At 40.0% G+C, this 16706-nt stretch overlaps 2 protein-coding genes across 5 annotated transcripts in view; one reads left to right on the top strand and one right to left on the bottom strand.

Annotated features, from left to right (window-relative positions):
• SLC16A12 (solute carrier family 16 member 12) overlaps positions 1–6016 on the top strand; it is a 47194-nt gene extending 41178 nt beyond the window's left edge. For all 3 annotated transcript variants that reach the window (XM_026850940.1, XM_026850941.1, XM_026850942.1), the window contains 3 exons: positions 438–1029; positions 2083–2342; positions 3456–6016. In XM_026850940.1, coding sequence (XP_026706741.1) covers positions 438–1029; positions 2083–2342; positions 3456–3718 — 1115 coding nt within the window. In that variant the 3' untranslated portion in view covers positions 3719–6016. The remainder of the gene's footprint in view (positions 1–437; positions 1030–2082; positions 2343–3455) is intronic.
• A 3037-nt stretch (positions 6017–9053) lies between these two features.
• LOC113481509 (interferon-induced protein with tetratricopeptide repeats 5-like) lies at positions 9054–14539 on the bottom strand. Of its 2 annotated transcripts, XM_026851230.1 has the most exons (3): positions 13873–14539; positions 13663–13772; positions 9054–11050 (listed from the first exon to the last, which is right to left on the bottom strand). In XM_026851230.1, exons 2-3 carry the CDS (start codon positions 13665–13667, stop codon positions 9616–9618), a joined length of 1440 nt encoding a protein of 479 aa, XP_026707031.1. In that variant the 5' UTR covers positions 13668–13772; positions 13873–14539; the 3' UTR covers positions 9054–9615. The 2 variants fall into 2 exon arrangements, with proteins under 2 accessions (XP_026707031.1, XP_026707029.1); XM_026851228.1 differs by having other exon boundaries at positions 13663–14539.
• Positions 14540–16706: the final 2167 nt, after the last annotated feature.

The raw sequence follows: 16706 nt of genomic DNA, 5'->3' as shown, positions 1-16706 counted from the left end.
TGTAGAATACATTTTGGAGACCTGAAAATTAATGTTCAGGGTTGCAACAGACCAAATCACAAAGTGGTGCCTTATCAGGATAGTGTGCCCACTGTGAGCATCTGTGCAGACCCTGGGCCATGACTTCATTGTGCATCCAAGACAGGCTGACACACCATTTCTCTGATGCTTATTGATCGTTCTTGTTATTAAGTGAACCCCATCACTTCTTTCTGAGCCTTGTTGTTGTGAATTAAAGGTGATACATTAAGTTTGTCAAGTCGGTGACCCTGACAGTGGAACAAAGGAGTCATCCTGGTTTCTCTTCACACTGAATCAGAATGAGAAAAGGATTCCTATTCATTTGTTCTAATGAAAGTAGGTTATGTGGTTTAATTTAATGTGTTTCATATGTCATGCTTAGTCTTAAACCATTTGCACTGTGCTTTCTCTTCTAGGACTTGGGTTTGCACTCTGCTATTCTCCAGCCATTGCAATGGTGGGCAAATATTTCAACAAAAGAAAAGCACTGGCATATGGGATAGCGATGTCAGGAAGTGGAATCGGTACCTTCATCCTGGCCCCTGTGGTCCAGCTCTTAATTGAGCAGTTTTCCTGGCGTGGAGCTTTACTCATCCTGGGAGGTTTTGTTTTAAACCTCTGTGTCTGTGGTGCCTTGATGCGGCCTATTGCTCTTAAGGAGGACCGTAAAACTGCTCCTGAGTTTCTTGAACAGGATTATGTCCCTGAAGCACAGAAAAGAGACTTAAAGCAAATGTCCATCTGTTCACCTTTAATCAAAGTGTGGTCTCATGAATGTTTATGCTACTGTTCATGGAAGGAATATGACTTTTTACTGATGCCAGGCTTCATGGTGCTGGCAGTGTCAGTTTTATTTATGGCATATGGCTGTAGCCCTCTTTTTGTCTACCTGGTGCCTTATGCCTTGAGCGTTGGAGTGAGTCATCACCAGGCTGCCTTCCTCATGTCCATACTTGGTGTCATAGACATCATTGGTAATATCACCTTTGGATGGCTAACAGACAGAAGGTAATGGCTTATGGCTAAGCAAGTGTAAGCTTTAGCTATTGGGAGGCTGAATGTAAATGAGATAGAATACATATAAAAGTTAACATTATGGGGTTTTTCTGTAGCATGTGTAAGTTTTCAAGAAAAAACCCCAACAGATCATCTAACTTTCAGAAATGCTTACTATTTAATGTTTCTTTCTCTTCCGAGTTTGTTCAATTCTGCTGGTTTAATTTCTTTTTTTCCCTGAAGAAATTATGTGTTTGTGCAAAGTTCTTGCATTTTATATAACTCTCTGCTTGAGGTATGTTGAGTGTGATCCTCTGTACCTATTTTCTGGAGGATCTCACCCTACTTTCTCTGCCTTTCTATTCCTTTTGTGCTGCTGGGGAGGCACAGAAGATATGGAGAAGGGTCAAGGGTCTGACCCAACACTGTCAGACGCATACTCAGAATTGTTTTACATTTTCCAGTATGTAAGAACTCACCATGCTTTGCTCACTCCAAACATCTGTGTGCAGCATCTGTAACATCAGTAGAGATTGGCTGAATTAAGAAGGATTTTTATTCTAAAGGACACATTCTTTGTGCTTATTCAGTTTGTGGGAAAAATCAGTAATTGGTTTTGTGGAGCAGTGAGAAAGGGAATTGTCATCTCACTTAGCTCACACTAACTCCAGTGTTTAAGGGCTGATGAAAAGGGTGACATCTAACAGAGGTGTACTGTAATATGTTTTGCCAATACTGGGAGCACCTTGCTGAGCTGGGATGTAAAGCCTGATGGAATATTGCTTTGAACATTGAAACTTCAGAGGGCTGCAAAGTCTTTGCAGTGGAGTGGCGCAACCCAAAGAACACTGTAGGCGGCATGGGCTGCTGCTTACCAGTTGTTTCTGCAGCTGTGGGTGGGCAGCTTTCTCTACCTGGGCTTCTCAGTGCTGAGCTCTGCATCTTGAAGTCTGTGTAAGAAAATGGATTTACATTTGAGCTATATAAAAGAGAGAGAGACTGAAGTGCTGCATGCCAGGGTGTAGAAACTGAGGTGCTGTGTCTTTTCTGTTTTGAAACTTGCAGGTGTCTGAAGAAGCATCGGCACTTTTGCTACCTCTTTGCTGTGGGAATGGATGGCCTCTGTTGTCTTTTCCTGCCAGTTCTCCAAAATTTCCCCTTGCTTGTGCCTTTCTCATTCACCTTTGGCTACTTTGATGGAGCCTATGTAACGCTGATCCCTGTTGTGACGGCAGATGTAGTGGGAACTTCTGCCTTATCATCAGCACTGGGTGTTGTGTATTTTCTGCATGCCATACCGTATCTAGTGAGTCCGCCTGTTGCAGGTCAGTTCACAAATGACTTTCCTGTAATCTTACCACTACTTCAGATTTACCTATCGGTGTGATGTAAAAGGAGAAGAAGGACGTCAGATGCACACTAAATGTGGAAGTAGCCCCTGGGCAGAGAAATAACACACCTAGACCTTCATAAGACTTTAGATCCTGTTTAAATCCTGTCTTGATGGGATGATTTCTCTATATAGATCAAGTTGAAATTTAAAAAACAAACCAGTATGGAATGGGGCTTCTAAGAGCTGTTACATCACCACTTCATGTAGTTTAGAAATTGTGTAAGTGAAGGGACAAAAGATTTCACTGTGAAATTACATGATTTTGGAACTGTAACCTAAAGAGAGTTTTATTCCAAGGTTTTTTGGTGCAGAGGACTTGACGTTTTAATCTCCAGACTGCTTTGAGCAGGTGGGTGAGTCAGCTTCACTACTGTTTGGTCACAAGCTCATCACCATAATACCTAACCATAATTTTCTCCATCGGTTCCATTACAGTAAAGTAAGGATGAGAGCTGTACTCCTATTATTGTTTAGAAAGAACTTGACACAGTTTTGAATATTGTGGAAGGTCAGAGATCTTATTCAAACATCCATGTGTATGTTTTGCATATTTTGTCTGCTGTTCACATCAATTCCCTACTAATCTCTGCTCCTGAAGCTTTTAATTTGATTTTCCCTAGAAAAAAAATACTGCAAAATGAAATTATTTTTAAGTGATGCATGAACCAATGGCATAGCTCATTACATGTTTCTGTATGAGGATCTCATGCACACAATATTTAACCCAGGGATTAGCATGTTTAAAGACTACCGGTTAAATCCATGTAGTTGAAAGATATTTATTTAGTATTGTGGTGATGACTGCTGTGCCTTTTCTCATTGGTTGACCTCCAAACAAAAGTCCATAAAAATCTTAACTGCCTGCTGAGGACAAATCCCTCCCTGCCCCAGGAGGTAAAAGTAGTAATGGTGATATAAACCTGTATTGTTTGATTGTATTTATATGTTATAATTCCAGAAGTTTATAAAGTTCCTGTTGATCACAAGATTTGTAAATTATCAGAATTTGGTAAGCCTTTAAAACCGATGATTTGTTTTCCTACAGGTTGGCTTGTGGACACAACTGGCAGCTATACTGCATCATTCCTCCTGTGTGGATTTTCCATGATATTTAGTTCAACATTACTGTGCTTTGCAAGACTAGCAAAGAAAATCAAAAGAACACGTTTGTGGTCACTCACCAATGATACTGGCACCAAACAGCACCTCTGGACAAATGGAGCAATAGCTTATTCTGTCACAGCAGGATTAGACCAAAAGGATGTTGAATTTTTGGCTGTGGATACAAACAGCTACAGCAACAGATGACAAGCACCATCAGGATTCAGCACTACACAGCCATGACTGAGAGGTGGCTCTGTAGTGTTACACTGTTGGATACTACTTGTGAAACAAGGCATCTTGCAATTAGATTTTTCTGTTGTGTTTCAGTTGGCTAAAATCTACATACAGCGCCAGTAATACCAAGTTAATGCAGTAATAGAAGAAAGCTAAACAGAAAATAGAGTTTGTAGATACAAATGGTCACAGATTTATTTGAAATGCAGTATGTTGACTCCACAGGTTATCTCAAAGATGATAATTGGCTCATCAAAAGCAAACTATAAGGTAATCAGTCACCAAAACTGAACAATTAAGTTGAAATTATTTCAGAATAGTATTAATGAAATAAGCTTTTTGATATTCTATTATGGTCGTTCATTATGTTTCAATGGACTAATCATACACACACCCCATCAAAAAACCTCCACATTTATCAGTCTGCATTAAACTCTTTGCAAATAACTCCTTCAAATGCCAAAGCCTTTTTTTTTTTAGAAAAATCTGTCAGGAAACTGTGATTTATACTGAAAGTATCTCTGGAGCAGCTTTAATTTTTACAGTGTGCCTGAATTTTGTACATAAGTTGGAATTTAATTTCAAATATGGTTCTATACCTACTTTCCCAAGCCCCTACAGCAAAATTTTGAAGTGATTGTTGCTTTTTTTCCCAGATATCTTTAAAGCTTGAATTTTTAAACATTGGCATTCCATGTATGATCTTCCAGTTGATCCTTGACTGGGAGGGTGGAAGAGGTGCTGTGGCTCCTCTACTATCTGAAGAGGAGTAAATTTGTGCCAGAGGACTAGGCATGCTGATAGACAAACCTGCTTTAGCTGCATTAGTTGGAATAAGCCCAAAGACAGCCCAGGAGACAAGAGGAGAGGCTTGTGTTTTGACAAATACAGAGCCTCTTCCTCCTGTGAAATCAGTAGCTGTTGAAGAAATTTAGAGTCTGTGCAAGCAAATGACTGAGAAACTGCCCACTCGACAGACTATTAGTAAAAAGGATGTTGGCAGACAAAATTGTTTCTGTATATTCCAGTGGCAAGTCTGTCTCTTCTTGGACCCAGGAGCTGTATCTTCAGATGGTGCAAATTACTTGTTTGTGCCAACTGAAGAGCTGCTCAAGTCACTTGTCCTGCATGGCCAGAACACAATGATTTGCTGATGGTTTCCTGCTACTTGTGTGAGGAATAAACTATAGCTGGCTTCTTCACAGGAGCTGTAGCTTATGGGGTAATTTACTGATTTGATGATTTAATAAATAATGGGATGTTTCTTCCAGAGTGAAACTTGTCAACAATGGAGGAACTTCACATTCTGCAATGCAAATCACTTCTGTGTTTTGATGCTGTATAAAGCTGCATTCTGTTCATTAGCAAATTGATGAGCGTCAAATAATTTTTACCAATGCTGGACTAGTAGTTTTGCTAATCATCTGCAATGTATTCAATCGTTGCTCATAGCGTTCTATTCCAGTTTGTGCCTCAGAAGGGAAATCAAAATAGACTGATGTTCACAAATTCGATTTAGATCATGAGTACAGCCATAGTGGTATACTGTATTTTTTATATATATATATGAATAGTATGCATATCAAGTATTTCTATTATTAGTGCATATTTTAAATATAACATATTAAAATTGTCTGACTATAGTTGTCTATGCTCAAACAAAGCATTTCTTGCTGCCCTGCTTCAGAAGTGTGATCAAAGCCAGTAGCGTGACTTACAAGCACAGAACACAGATTAAGAGATGGGAGTGCAAAACCTGCTTAAAACTAATGACATAACCCTTTTTTCAGCTCTGTGTGGTAACTGAGCCCTGGGCCCTAATTTTGATTTTAACATACATGATAAAAAAAAGAAAGAAATTATCCATGAGTATTTTTTAATGAGTTAGGAAAAATATGCACATTTGAGAGGGAAAAAAGGTGGCTTTATTAATTAGTAGTGATGAAGATATTGGCTTAGATCTTAATAAAGAAGTTTATATCAAAAAGTAGGGAATGTGTGGTCTACAAAGAAGATAAGCTATTACAAGGAGTTATAGGTTACTGCTGTCATTTACTTTACAAAAAATTTATTACTTTTTTTACCACATCACGACATGTCAGCAATTGTTCATGCTAGAACAGCATATTATAAAAGCCTTTTGGAATAATAGTATATGCATTCTTATCCTAGTAAACAATACTATGTAATAAATTACCAGCATTTTTTTTTTTTACATTTCAAGGTATTTTTTCATAGGCTTTTCTGTTTTGTGTTTAACTTAGAATTAAAGCAGCATTTCTTGTTTTAAATATTTAATTCAGCAGAAAACATTTGACTGCTTTTATACGCAGAAATTTTGTAGAAACTAATAGAATTATTTCAGGGTTTTCTAACGCTGTTTCTGCTCTGAATTAAGCCAATGGACAAAAGCTTATATACTAGAATGATGCTTTCTGTGCATAAAACACACTGTGAAATACCAGCCCTGTCATGAATCTCCCCAGCTCTGACACAGAAGGAAGGAAGCATAACAAGAAATGACCTGCAAGTGGAACAAATGGAAGTACAATACAGGTTCGCAAAGCCTCATGCCAAACTTCTACCCCCTGGTACACACAACCCAAACTGAACAGCTCTTCTTCATCCTGACATGTGAAATGTTTCAGGTGGCACATTATAGAAGTCTCTGGATTATATTTTTAAAAAAATTATTTATTGTATCTGCAATGTTTTCTTCAGAGATTATAATTAATATTCAGGCTGTTCTCCACAGAGGGTATTTCCTGGCATGGTACAGTGCAGTGGTAGATGGAGTTACCTGGGCTAGCTGTGAACTATTTCCCTGTTGAGCACTGATGGATACAAGCTTGACTGGAGCACTGCACCTGCTGAGTCTGTCTGACTTCCTGAGACAGCATGGTCTGATTTGGCTGCGGTGACATCTCTCAGACAGAAGCAGATGGATCCTACCTCAGATAGATCCTGCCTGGGACAGTATTCAGTGCAGCAAACAGGAATTCATCGTAAGTGAAACTGCTTACAACTGCTGAAGTTATCCCATCTGTTTCCAGCCCATGACGTTTGAAATGGGAACTCATAATTCTTTTGAAATTGCTTATGTTCTAGTGATAATTTTTATTGTAACTTTAAAAATTGTGTGAAAACAGCATTGGAAAAGTACCATCCGTTGAAAAGCAACCCTGTTTTCAAAAAAAAAGAAAAAATTGAGCCTAAAATATTTCTGCTAACATGGATAATAATTTACATCCTGAAAAACAAAGGTTGTCTGTGCTACTATATGGTGAATATATTTTATATTACCACAATAACTCCTCATTTGCTTTCGAAAATATTACAAGTCTATGTAAGAAGGAAGAGCTTGTTTAAGTTAAGCTGTAACAATACTTCATGGTCAGCACAACAAAGTCCTTAGTCGGGATCACCTCAATAAATAATACCTTCTTCTAAATGACTGTTCTCGTGTATTCCAGAAGAGTTTTCTGTATAATTTAGAAGGTGCTTTTGATTCATAAATTAATACTTCCTGAAGGGTAGTATTAGTTAATTAATTAATTGTCTTCACTCCTTTTTCCCTGCACTACTAGCGTAGGCTCCAGTGATGTACTCATACTTGGGTGTGAGTTGAGAGGTGTTCAGCTTCTTGTGTGGTTCTGGTTTTGCCTGCTGGACTTGGGCACTGCATAATGTGTGTTCCGTTTTGTGCCCTTCCCGAAGCTCAAACACAGCCTCTTCCCTGAGTTGCCGCGCCAGGCAATGCAGCAGCACCACCCTGTGGGAAATAACATTTCTCCTCATTTACGAGGCACTAGGCAAGAACCAGAAGGCAGTGTTTGCACAGAGCATCCCCGGGTAGTACTGCGGTCCAGTGCAATCCTCCAGAGCCTAAAGAAGGTAAGGCACAATAAATAGATTTCTTGCATCACTGTGCCTCACGGTCATTTTCTTTGTGGTGGAGAAGATTGAGCTTCTCTGACTCTCCATAAAATAAAATTCAGACCTGTGTTTTTCTCAAAATGCTTTATTGCTTCTCCTTATTTCTGCAAGTTCGTTTTCCAGGAGAGGCCCTGGTGGCAGAGTGTGGAGGGTACACGAACGGACCATCATGGTTTTGGGAACCTGCACCTCTTCCTTGAATTCTTCCCTGCTGCCTTCATGCCCTCAGGAGGATTTGAATGGCAATGATGTGGACGGTAGAAGCCACAAGATTGAGAAAGGCAGTGAGGTTACCTAATGTACCCTTTTGCCCATGTAGCTGAGCATGCCACCATAGATAGTCACCAGTTCCTCACTTCAACTCTACTGTTGTTGCTACCAGCTTTCAGGACCAGGGTGTCGGTCCTGCTCCATGTCCTTCCTGTTCTCCTCTTTCCCTGTTCTTTCCCTAGGTAGTGCCATGTTTGTAACAGACAAGCTGGCAGGTGGCTGGAAAACAAGGATGGATTTTGTCCTGGCTCTTTCTTCAGAAGAAGGTGTGGTTGTATTATGTATGTTGTTAGGCTCCTGATCACTTTTGCTTTTATTATGAAAAATTCTATGAGAGAGAGCTGAGGGGGGAGAGGTGTCTTTGATGTTTCATGATCTGGCATCATATTTTACACTGCCTCGGGTCTCTCATCCTGTCTGTACATGGAACTGCTATCACAGGGGTAGGAATTCTCCTTCCTGATGGGGTCTGTCACCAGTTTGCTTTATTCTGCGCTAGGGTTCAGAAGTGTTTTGGAAGCGGTACAGCACTCGTTTTCCCTATACACCATAATCTATTATACCAAGGTACAGAACTATGGAACTAGGACAGCCTGTTGTAAAGAATACTAACTTTTAGTTTGCTATCTGAAGACAATCATCTTCTCCACCTGTTCCCTCTGTCTTTTCAGCTCTTTTTTCCATTCACATAGACTCTGTGGGCACCCAACCTTTATCCCACATGCCCCTTGCATTCTGCTGCCCTGTTTTCTGGAGCTCATGCAACTCTGCTCTAGCTGAGCTTTGCCCTCCATGTCCAGTCCAGTCCACTTCTTGTGTGTGTTTTCTACCCCTAGTTTGTTTCACAAGCATAGCTGCACATAGCCATCTTTTTGACATCCCAAAGACTGCCTTTCCTTCTTCTTTGGCAGTTCCTGAGACTGCAGTTTTGGATAAACTAGATGGATGTTGTTTTGTGGGCAGTATAATTCTTTGGTGCAACATCTCTGAATTTTATTTTTATAAACTTTATCCTGGTTACTTTTTTGAATGGCCATTTCCCTATCTTTCATCTACTAACGTGAGTAGAGAGTCAGTAGAGAGATACCAGAAGCAACAGTTGATGGATGTAATACTCTTTAATAGTTCACAACAATAATACACATTTTGTAAGCTTTACAGTGAGCCAAACAGTGGTTATTTTTCATAGTTAGACAACATACAAGGTAGTAAACCACACAAATCTTCAAGAAAAGTTTCTTCTAAATAACACTAAAAACCCCCATTTTTTAAATATATGAAAGAGCATTAGAAATTTCATTTGTGTATAAGCATGCTTTTCAAGGGGATAGATGAATTCTCTTATTTTTTTCTCAGTAGAAGGCAAGATCTGATTTCCAGCTTAGAAGTGGTGTTCTACAGATCATGACTTAAACACAACCTAATTTATAGCAGTGTTAGTACTGAAGACTAAGATAGCTTAGCTATTATTTCCAAGCATGCTCTCTGTTGGTGAATGAACAACCATCAGCTGCAGTTTCTACATTATCACCAGAAAGTGATTGCCACCAGATGTTTCATCTAGCTATAACTTCAACCTTAAAAAAAAAAATGTTCTGAGAGTCTGTTGAAATGTCCTTGGGTTTGGTCTTTTTGTTTTGTTTTGAACAATTTTTTGAGGTTTAGCTTGAGATGGAAAGTCGTAGCTCACATAATGCACTCAGATATTCTTCATTGTCAGGAGACAGTGCAATGGCTTTTTCATAGCACTCAATTGCTTCACGTTTCTCACCACTTAGATTATGAATTAATCCAAGTGTACCAAAATCTTTTGCAACTCCTAAACCTCCCTGAATTCTCTGTTCCACCAATTTCTTCAGAGCACTTCTGCACTTAAAGAAGAAATAAGAATATTTTTCCATTTTCAGCCCTTCTATGTAATACCTCATGGCTTTAGATTCTGATTTCATATGAAAATGCTGAAAACGGCCATAATTGTAGTAGAACTCCTGTTTATCATCATGGAACAGAATATTTATCTGACATGCTTTCTGAAATGTCTCCTCTGCTTCTTCATACCTCTTTTCTTGTGCATACATGTTTGCTAGGTCAAGATAGGCTGAAAAAAATTTTGGCTTTTGGTCTATTACTGTTTTAAAATGAAAAATGGAAAGTCGGATGAGTTCCTGTACTTGCTCTCGAGGTGGGTATCTTGTACTCTTTTTCAATTGAAAAAGCTTTGCTCTGTAGCAGAGTCCTAGCTGGTGATGCAGAAAGGAAGATTTTGGTGTCACTGCTAGGGCCTTTTTCAAAATCTCCAGTGCCTTTTCCAGTTCTCCTTTCCTTCTGTAAAATTTAGAAGCATATCGGAGGACATAAGGAATATCAGGGGTTTGCTGCATTGCTTCTTCAATGTATCTCTCCCCTTCATCAACTCGCTTAAAGTCCTGAAGTTTTAATGCTAGTAATGCCATAATGAAAGTATCCTTTGGATTCAGTTCCACTGCACGCTGCAGGGGCTTGAGGGACAGGTTTAAATCTTCTCTTTCAGTGTTAAAAAAACTTTCCAAACGATACATTGTTATTGCATAGCCAGCATTAAATTCTGGGTTGTTGGGTTCAGTTTTCAGAGCATTTTCAAAGCAATTCTTTGCTCTGTCGTAGTATTTTCTCCCAAACTTTAATAATGCCCATCCTTGCTCAGCATAGATCTCTGGAAGCTCAATCTTCCATTGAGCAGTACTTGAAAGCTTTTTGCAGCTGTTTTCCACTTTGCTTACATAAGTTTGAGCTTCTTCATATCTCTCCATGTGGTAATAGATCCAGGCATAGTTCCCCCAGGTAACAAGACTTCTGGCAATTTCATCTGGATGGTGTTTTTCAGCTACTTCTTCAGCTTTTTGGAGATTTCTCAGGGCTTCCTCATTTGAATTATTTAGGTGGCATACATAGGAGAGTAGATTATAATTTGTGATGTTGGATTTTATTAAAAACTCTGTCTGGTCATTTATTGTTTCCTCTAGGTCATCGAGATCCACATCCTGCTGCAGCAAACTCCATGTAAAATGACATTCTAGCTGCCGCAGGGAGCTCTCCAAGGAATTATTGGAAATGGTACTAGAAGAAACCAAAGGAAAAACTTACTTATACTCCATTTGCTTTTTGCTACTCTTCTTTATAAACCAGTGTACTTCAAAAGACGGCAGTACCTCAGCTGATGCCCACTAGTCAACAATACTTCAAACAAGCCCAAACTGTGGGAATCCATAGGTCTAAAGAGCTGAATAGTCATTTTAGTAATTCTCCTTGTCAGTGTATGAGGTCACCACTTACATAGCAACAGAGCTGGTGGTCTGGATATCAAAGAGGACATAGTAGCCTCTATAGTAAAGCCGGCACACCTCAGGAACATATTTCCTATGCTGGGAACAATTGCTGAAGCCTACCCAAAAGAGGTAATTAAATAAAACACTTCCTCTAAAATACAGAGAAAGTGATACAGTGCCTTTCCCGTGTCTGTATATTTTATGGTTTGGATTATAAATATAATTTTTGATTTCCTGCATTTGTAAATGTTTGTCTGTTAGATCACTGCAACATTTTTATGTTGTGATTATGCTGATGTATCCAGTAGCTGGCTCCCAGATCCTACCATTCTCCCCAGTTGCTGGCACCTGGGTGTACAGCCTCCTGAGAGTGTAACCCCACTCCACTTGCTGGTACAGACCACACACACACTCACTAACCCTATGGATCCCTAGAAGCTGGCTTTAGAGATCTAGTAGCTGATCAGGGATGCTCTCTCTACTCAGGTGCCTCACCCGTACAGACAGATATACATCACAAGCATACTGACCAAGAGCCTGTTTAAATACAAGTGGTCCTTAATACTCCTTTATCCCTCTCTATTCTTCAGCATTTGTCAGATCAGAATCACCCAGATCCCTCATTTCCCTGCCTTTGGTTCCCTCCTCAAACATCCCATAACAAGTCTTGCACAATCCCCAAATGCTTTTCCCTGTCATATAATGTGTCCCATATTCCCAGCTTGTTCAGACTGTAAGGCACTCCTGTGGACCCCTGGTGCTGGGTGTCCCCCCAGCACATGGGGCTGAGGGTTCCCTGGGGCAGCCCTGGGAGGGCAGGTTGGGGCTTGTGTCCCCACACCTGCCCTTGTGCCTCTGTGCTCCTCTGTGTGCGTGGGGATGAACCAACGGCTCTTGGAACGGGGCTGGGACCAGCCAGGGAAGGGTGTTATTTGGGTTTGTTCTCCTGCCATGGCCTGTCTGTACCCCTGTGTGTGTGTGTGTGTGTGTGCAGGCAACCTATCAAGGACAAACTAAGGCTTTAGTCTACATTATGTCCTCCCTTAAAGAAGAAATTATACACGACTTTATAACCAAGGATTCTCAGTCAAATCCTTCTTTGTTAAAAAGACTTCTCTGCTCTTCCTCCTATAAAACCTAGAGGGTCTAACAGCCTGTGTGGTATAATGTGTGCTGCTGCTGCTCAACTGCAAAATGGAAAAAAAAAAAAAAAAAAAAAAAAAAGAGGTGTGAGTGGAAAGACTGGGAAGTTACAAGGAGGCAAATCAAACAGAAATTGGGAAACAATTCTTACAGGTTCTGGGACAGTGGGAAGGACACTGGGGAGAATGACACCGAATACAAGTTTCGACCCAAACCATCTGACACAAGTACTGGAGGAAGATCAGGCAAAAAAGGTATTTACAAATGCCGTTAGTGCATAAGTTTTGTTACTGATGATTTTGCCTTTCTCAAATATTCTCTTCTGTCTAACTGATATTTTTAATTGGTATTAACAACGTTTCCTAATTAGAAGGCTATGTTAGGTAATTACTGCCCTTTGGGGTGAAGAGGAAGTGAAAATCAGTTCCTGTTATCATCACTATCTTGTTAGAAACATTTGGCTACAGGTGAATGCCACAGAAGAACAGATATTGGCTCCCAAATCACAAAAATATTGCAGGGATAGCTTGAAGCATTTAAGTAGTCCCATTCAATTCAAGATGAAATGTGTTGTTTTTTATTTCCTCAGCTGAGAACCATGAAAACATCTGTGGTTGAAAACTAGAGTGGAGAGTAATTCATTAAAAGGCATTTGTGGAAAATGAATATTCATAAATGTCACAAACCCAGACTTGTGATGCAGATTAAACAATTTAGCTTAGTTCAACACGTAATTGGTAAATGCAGTTTCTAAAGTTATCATAAATACCTTGGCTTTGCCCTAGTTGAGTGTGTGGGTATGCATGTGTGTGTGTGCTGCTGTGTATGTGTGACAGTCCTCAGAAAATGTTAACACCCCTCTTATGCTCCAAGCTGCATCGCAGAATGTGCACTGCTGTTTGCTGGTCATCACAGTGGCAGAGATCAGAAAGTAAGTTCTCAAATGCATCAGTGCCAGTCACGCATTTGGCCAGGCACCAGCTACAGCTGCAGCCTGGATTTCATCCCTGAACTGCAAGCATACAGTTTTCTGACTGTCAGTTCTGTTCAGACACTGGCCCTTGGTGGAGAAGCAATAACATTACAATATTCAATAGAATCCTTATTATTTTGATTCTTCCAGTAAATACTCTGTAAAATATTTTCTGCTGGTTGGATCCCCAAAGCCCCTCACTACTTACATTTATGTAAATAATAAGCATTATTTTCCCTGTGGCATAGCAAAAAAAGCATCTTTCAGAGACTGGGTTGCTCACATACCTCATGTTTTTCCTTCTCTGCTCACTCGTCTTAAGGTAGCTTCAAAGCCAAAGGAGTGCTGCTCGCTGTTGTTATGACTTCCCCTATATCTGCTTCAGCCCTCACGTGATCTGTGAGTAACTGAGCGAGAACCAGAAAGTGAAACTTAAATTTATGTCTCAATCTGCAAAAGAAGCTGGAACAGCCACCAGTAGGGGAATAGAAACTCACTGAGCTGCCTTCTTCAGCATGGCTGCGTGCCATGGGTTACACTGTGTTGTGGAGAATGCGACAACAGCTCCTAATAGTTCCCAGTGGTTATGTTGTTCAAATCCAAGTCAGCTACGATCCCTTTCAGGGGAAGGCTCCCGGTGACGTGGGGAGTTTCAGCCTGCATGGAGAGAAGTCCCAACAGGCAGTAACTCTTCAGGACAAGGCCCTCCTTTCTCTCCTTTCCCCTTCTTTTAAAAACAAAACAAACAGTCTTACATATGAGAACAACTGGTTTCTACAAGAAGTTGGAGAGCCTTAGCAACACAAACCCCTCTTGTGTCTCATCTAAGTGTTTATGTGTGGGTGTATGTGAGATGGGGGTTAATTTTGTTGGAGCTGACTTTCCAGAGCTCAGGGTAAAGGTTAGTACAGCTACTACTCTGAGTAGCATTCAACGTTCTAGCAATGAGGTATTTGATAAGTGGTGAAAAGAGGCAGTGAACTGGGAAGGAAAAATGATTAGGGTGTCTTCACAGATTATTTTATGGAAAATAAAAGTTGCAGAAAAATGTATTTAAAAGGTTTCTGAGGCCGGAATAAACTGCTAAAACTAATGATTTACTATGCTACTAAGTATCTATGGGTTTCTTGTCTCTGCTCCTGTCAGGGGTGTTTGTTTTCTTTGGTATGTTGCTTGGTACATACAGGAAAATGCAGGAATTTTCCTTCTGGAATGCAAAAAAATTTGCTCTAATATCTATATTTTTACAAATGTAGTTGCATCTATATGCTTTGGTTTGACACAAATGTCTATTGAGTAAAATACGTGCAGGAAAGTGCTTAAAATACAGTAAGTGAAAGTAAGAATAGTTATGCGATGCCTTTCTGCAGCCATCTTTCTAACTCGCTTAGCACAGCGCAGGAAAATTCAGAAATACTTCTACAGCCCTGCTGCTTTCACTTCCATGAGAGCGGCAGCCAGGCTGACTGGTATCAGGGAGAGGTGCATTGCATAGCAGCAAGTGCAAGAGCTTCTCGGAAAACACTTGTCCAGAAATGGGCTGAAAACAACAACTGCATTCATATTTAATACAAAGACTTTGTTTACTTGAGTGTTCCGTACATATACAAGAATAGGGAATGGCTTCAAAAATATGTACGCATTTTAGGGACAAAACTTGTATCTGTACATTCCTTGGAGCTGAAACGGGTACTGATACAGAGAAATGATTACTTGTTTTGAGATTTATTTACTTACTTATAGCAAGTTATAGTATTACTTATAGTATTTTTAAAAATATTGCTAAGAATCCTGCTTGCCCAGACTGTTCTGTGGAATTTTAACAAGGACTACTGTGTCCATCAAAACAAAGCAGTTCACTGTGAAAATCTACCAAGGATTACAATGTTCAGCAAAATAGTATGGTTTTGTCCTTGAGTAACAGGTGGCTCTAACTAGCTGGAATTTTGGTAATGAGTAAAGGTAGCCATATACGAATGGTAGAAGTTCTCTTGGTTCTCTTAGATAAGAGAGAAAGTAAACCGTCTGAAAAAGACTCTTGTTATTCAAGAAATTGGCCAAGAGAATCTGCCCATGCTCCGGGGAAAAAACAAGGTGAGAAAGACTACGAGCATTCCTCCCAAAGACCCCCGAAGACCACCAGGAGGCAACGCGCACGTGCAAAGATGACATAAACTGCTGACACCATGCTTTCTAACTAACCCAGCCCTACTCATGCATATGTATGTTTGTGTTAAGTAACCCAATGAATATGGATATCCGCACTCTATGAGTTTTTGGTAAAATGTGCGGTGGGTGTGCAAGCATTGTGGAGAGATTCCCTTGCACCCCAGTGCCAGAGTAAACATACCTGCTGTATAACTCTATTTGAGTTGTAGAGTCTTTTTTCTGCAAATCAGTACTGAAATAGGTACCTGCTGATGAAGAATTCTCCCCAGCCAAACAATTGCAGTTTTAAAATGCAGTTTTCATTATTAAAATATGGTATTATAAATTAACTATACCATAGTAAATTACAGGATCACTTTAAATAGCCTATTTTATGTTGGATTCAAGTTAGCCTCATTTAGCATATAATACTATGTTTGACAGCAGCAGCTGTGGCATTTTATAACTTCAGTTTTCCCCTAGGGGGAAGAGTACCCTGTAATTAATTTGACAGAAAACCCAAGTGAAAGACTGAGCAATATTTTTACTATTCAAGTTCTTTAAAACCAAACGACCCTAAGAAACAGGATCCAGGAAGGCAAAGTGTCGCAGTGTGTCACTTGTGTCAAGTGATGTATACATATATCAAAACAAGAGGATGCTATGAAAACTTCAATGATTTTTCAATTAAAGTCTTAATGCTTTCTAAATAAACAGAAACACTTCTGTTCTTGACACACTCCTGCTCTGCCGCTGTGTATTTCATATCAGGTTTCTGTATTCTTCTGAGGATATTGCTATGGACCTGGACTTAGTAACGAGAATATTTATATTAGAGGATTGAATTTGGTCCAAGTTTTTGCAAGCATGGTCACGTGTCCCCTGACCATAGGCACGCTTCTCTGGGCAATAATAGATATGCAATTCAGTGCCAATTGGTTGCCTCAGAGCATGAGCATAAAGCAGGTTTGCAAGAAGCTGTAATTATAACCCTGCTGGAACTGTGTGCCTGCAGGGAATTTAAGCCCACTTGTATTAGCTTTCATATATTTCATATATATAGACTGCGCTCAAAGATGACGGATGGACGAGCTATTTGTGGACGAATAGCCGTGATGGCTGAGAACGCTTGGCCCGGCTCTTCCCGAGGCGCGGGCGGTGCAGCCCGGCGCGGCGTCCCCCG

This window comes from Athene cunicularia (assembly GCF_003259725.1).
Source record: "Athene cunicularia isolate RWA chromosome 6 unlocalized genomic scaffold, athCun1 chr6_part1, whole genome shotgun sequence".
Taxonomy (NCBI): Eukaryota; Metazoa; Chordata; class Aves; order Strigiformes; family Strigidae; genus Athene; species Athene cunicularia.
The sequence above is the reverse complement of the archived record's forward strand: the minus strand, read 5'-3'. Positions and strand labels throughout refer to the sequence as shown.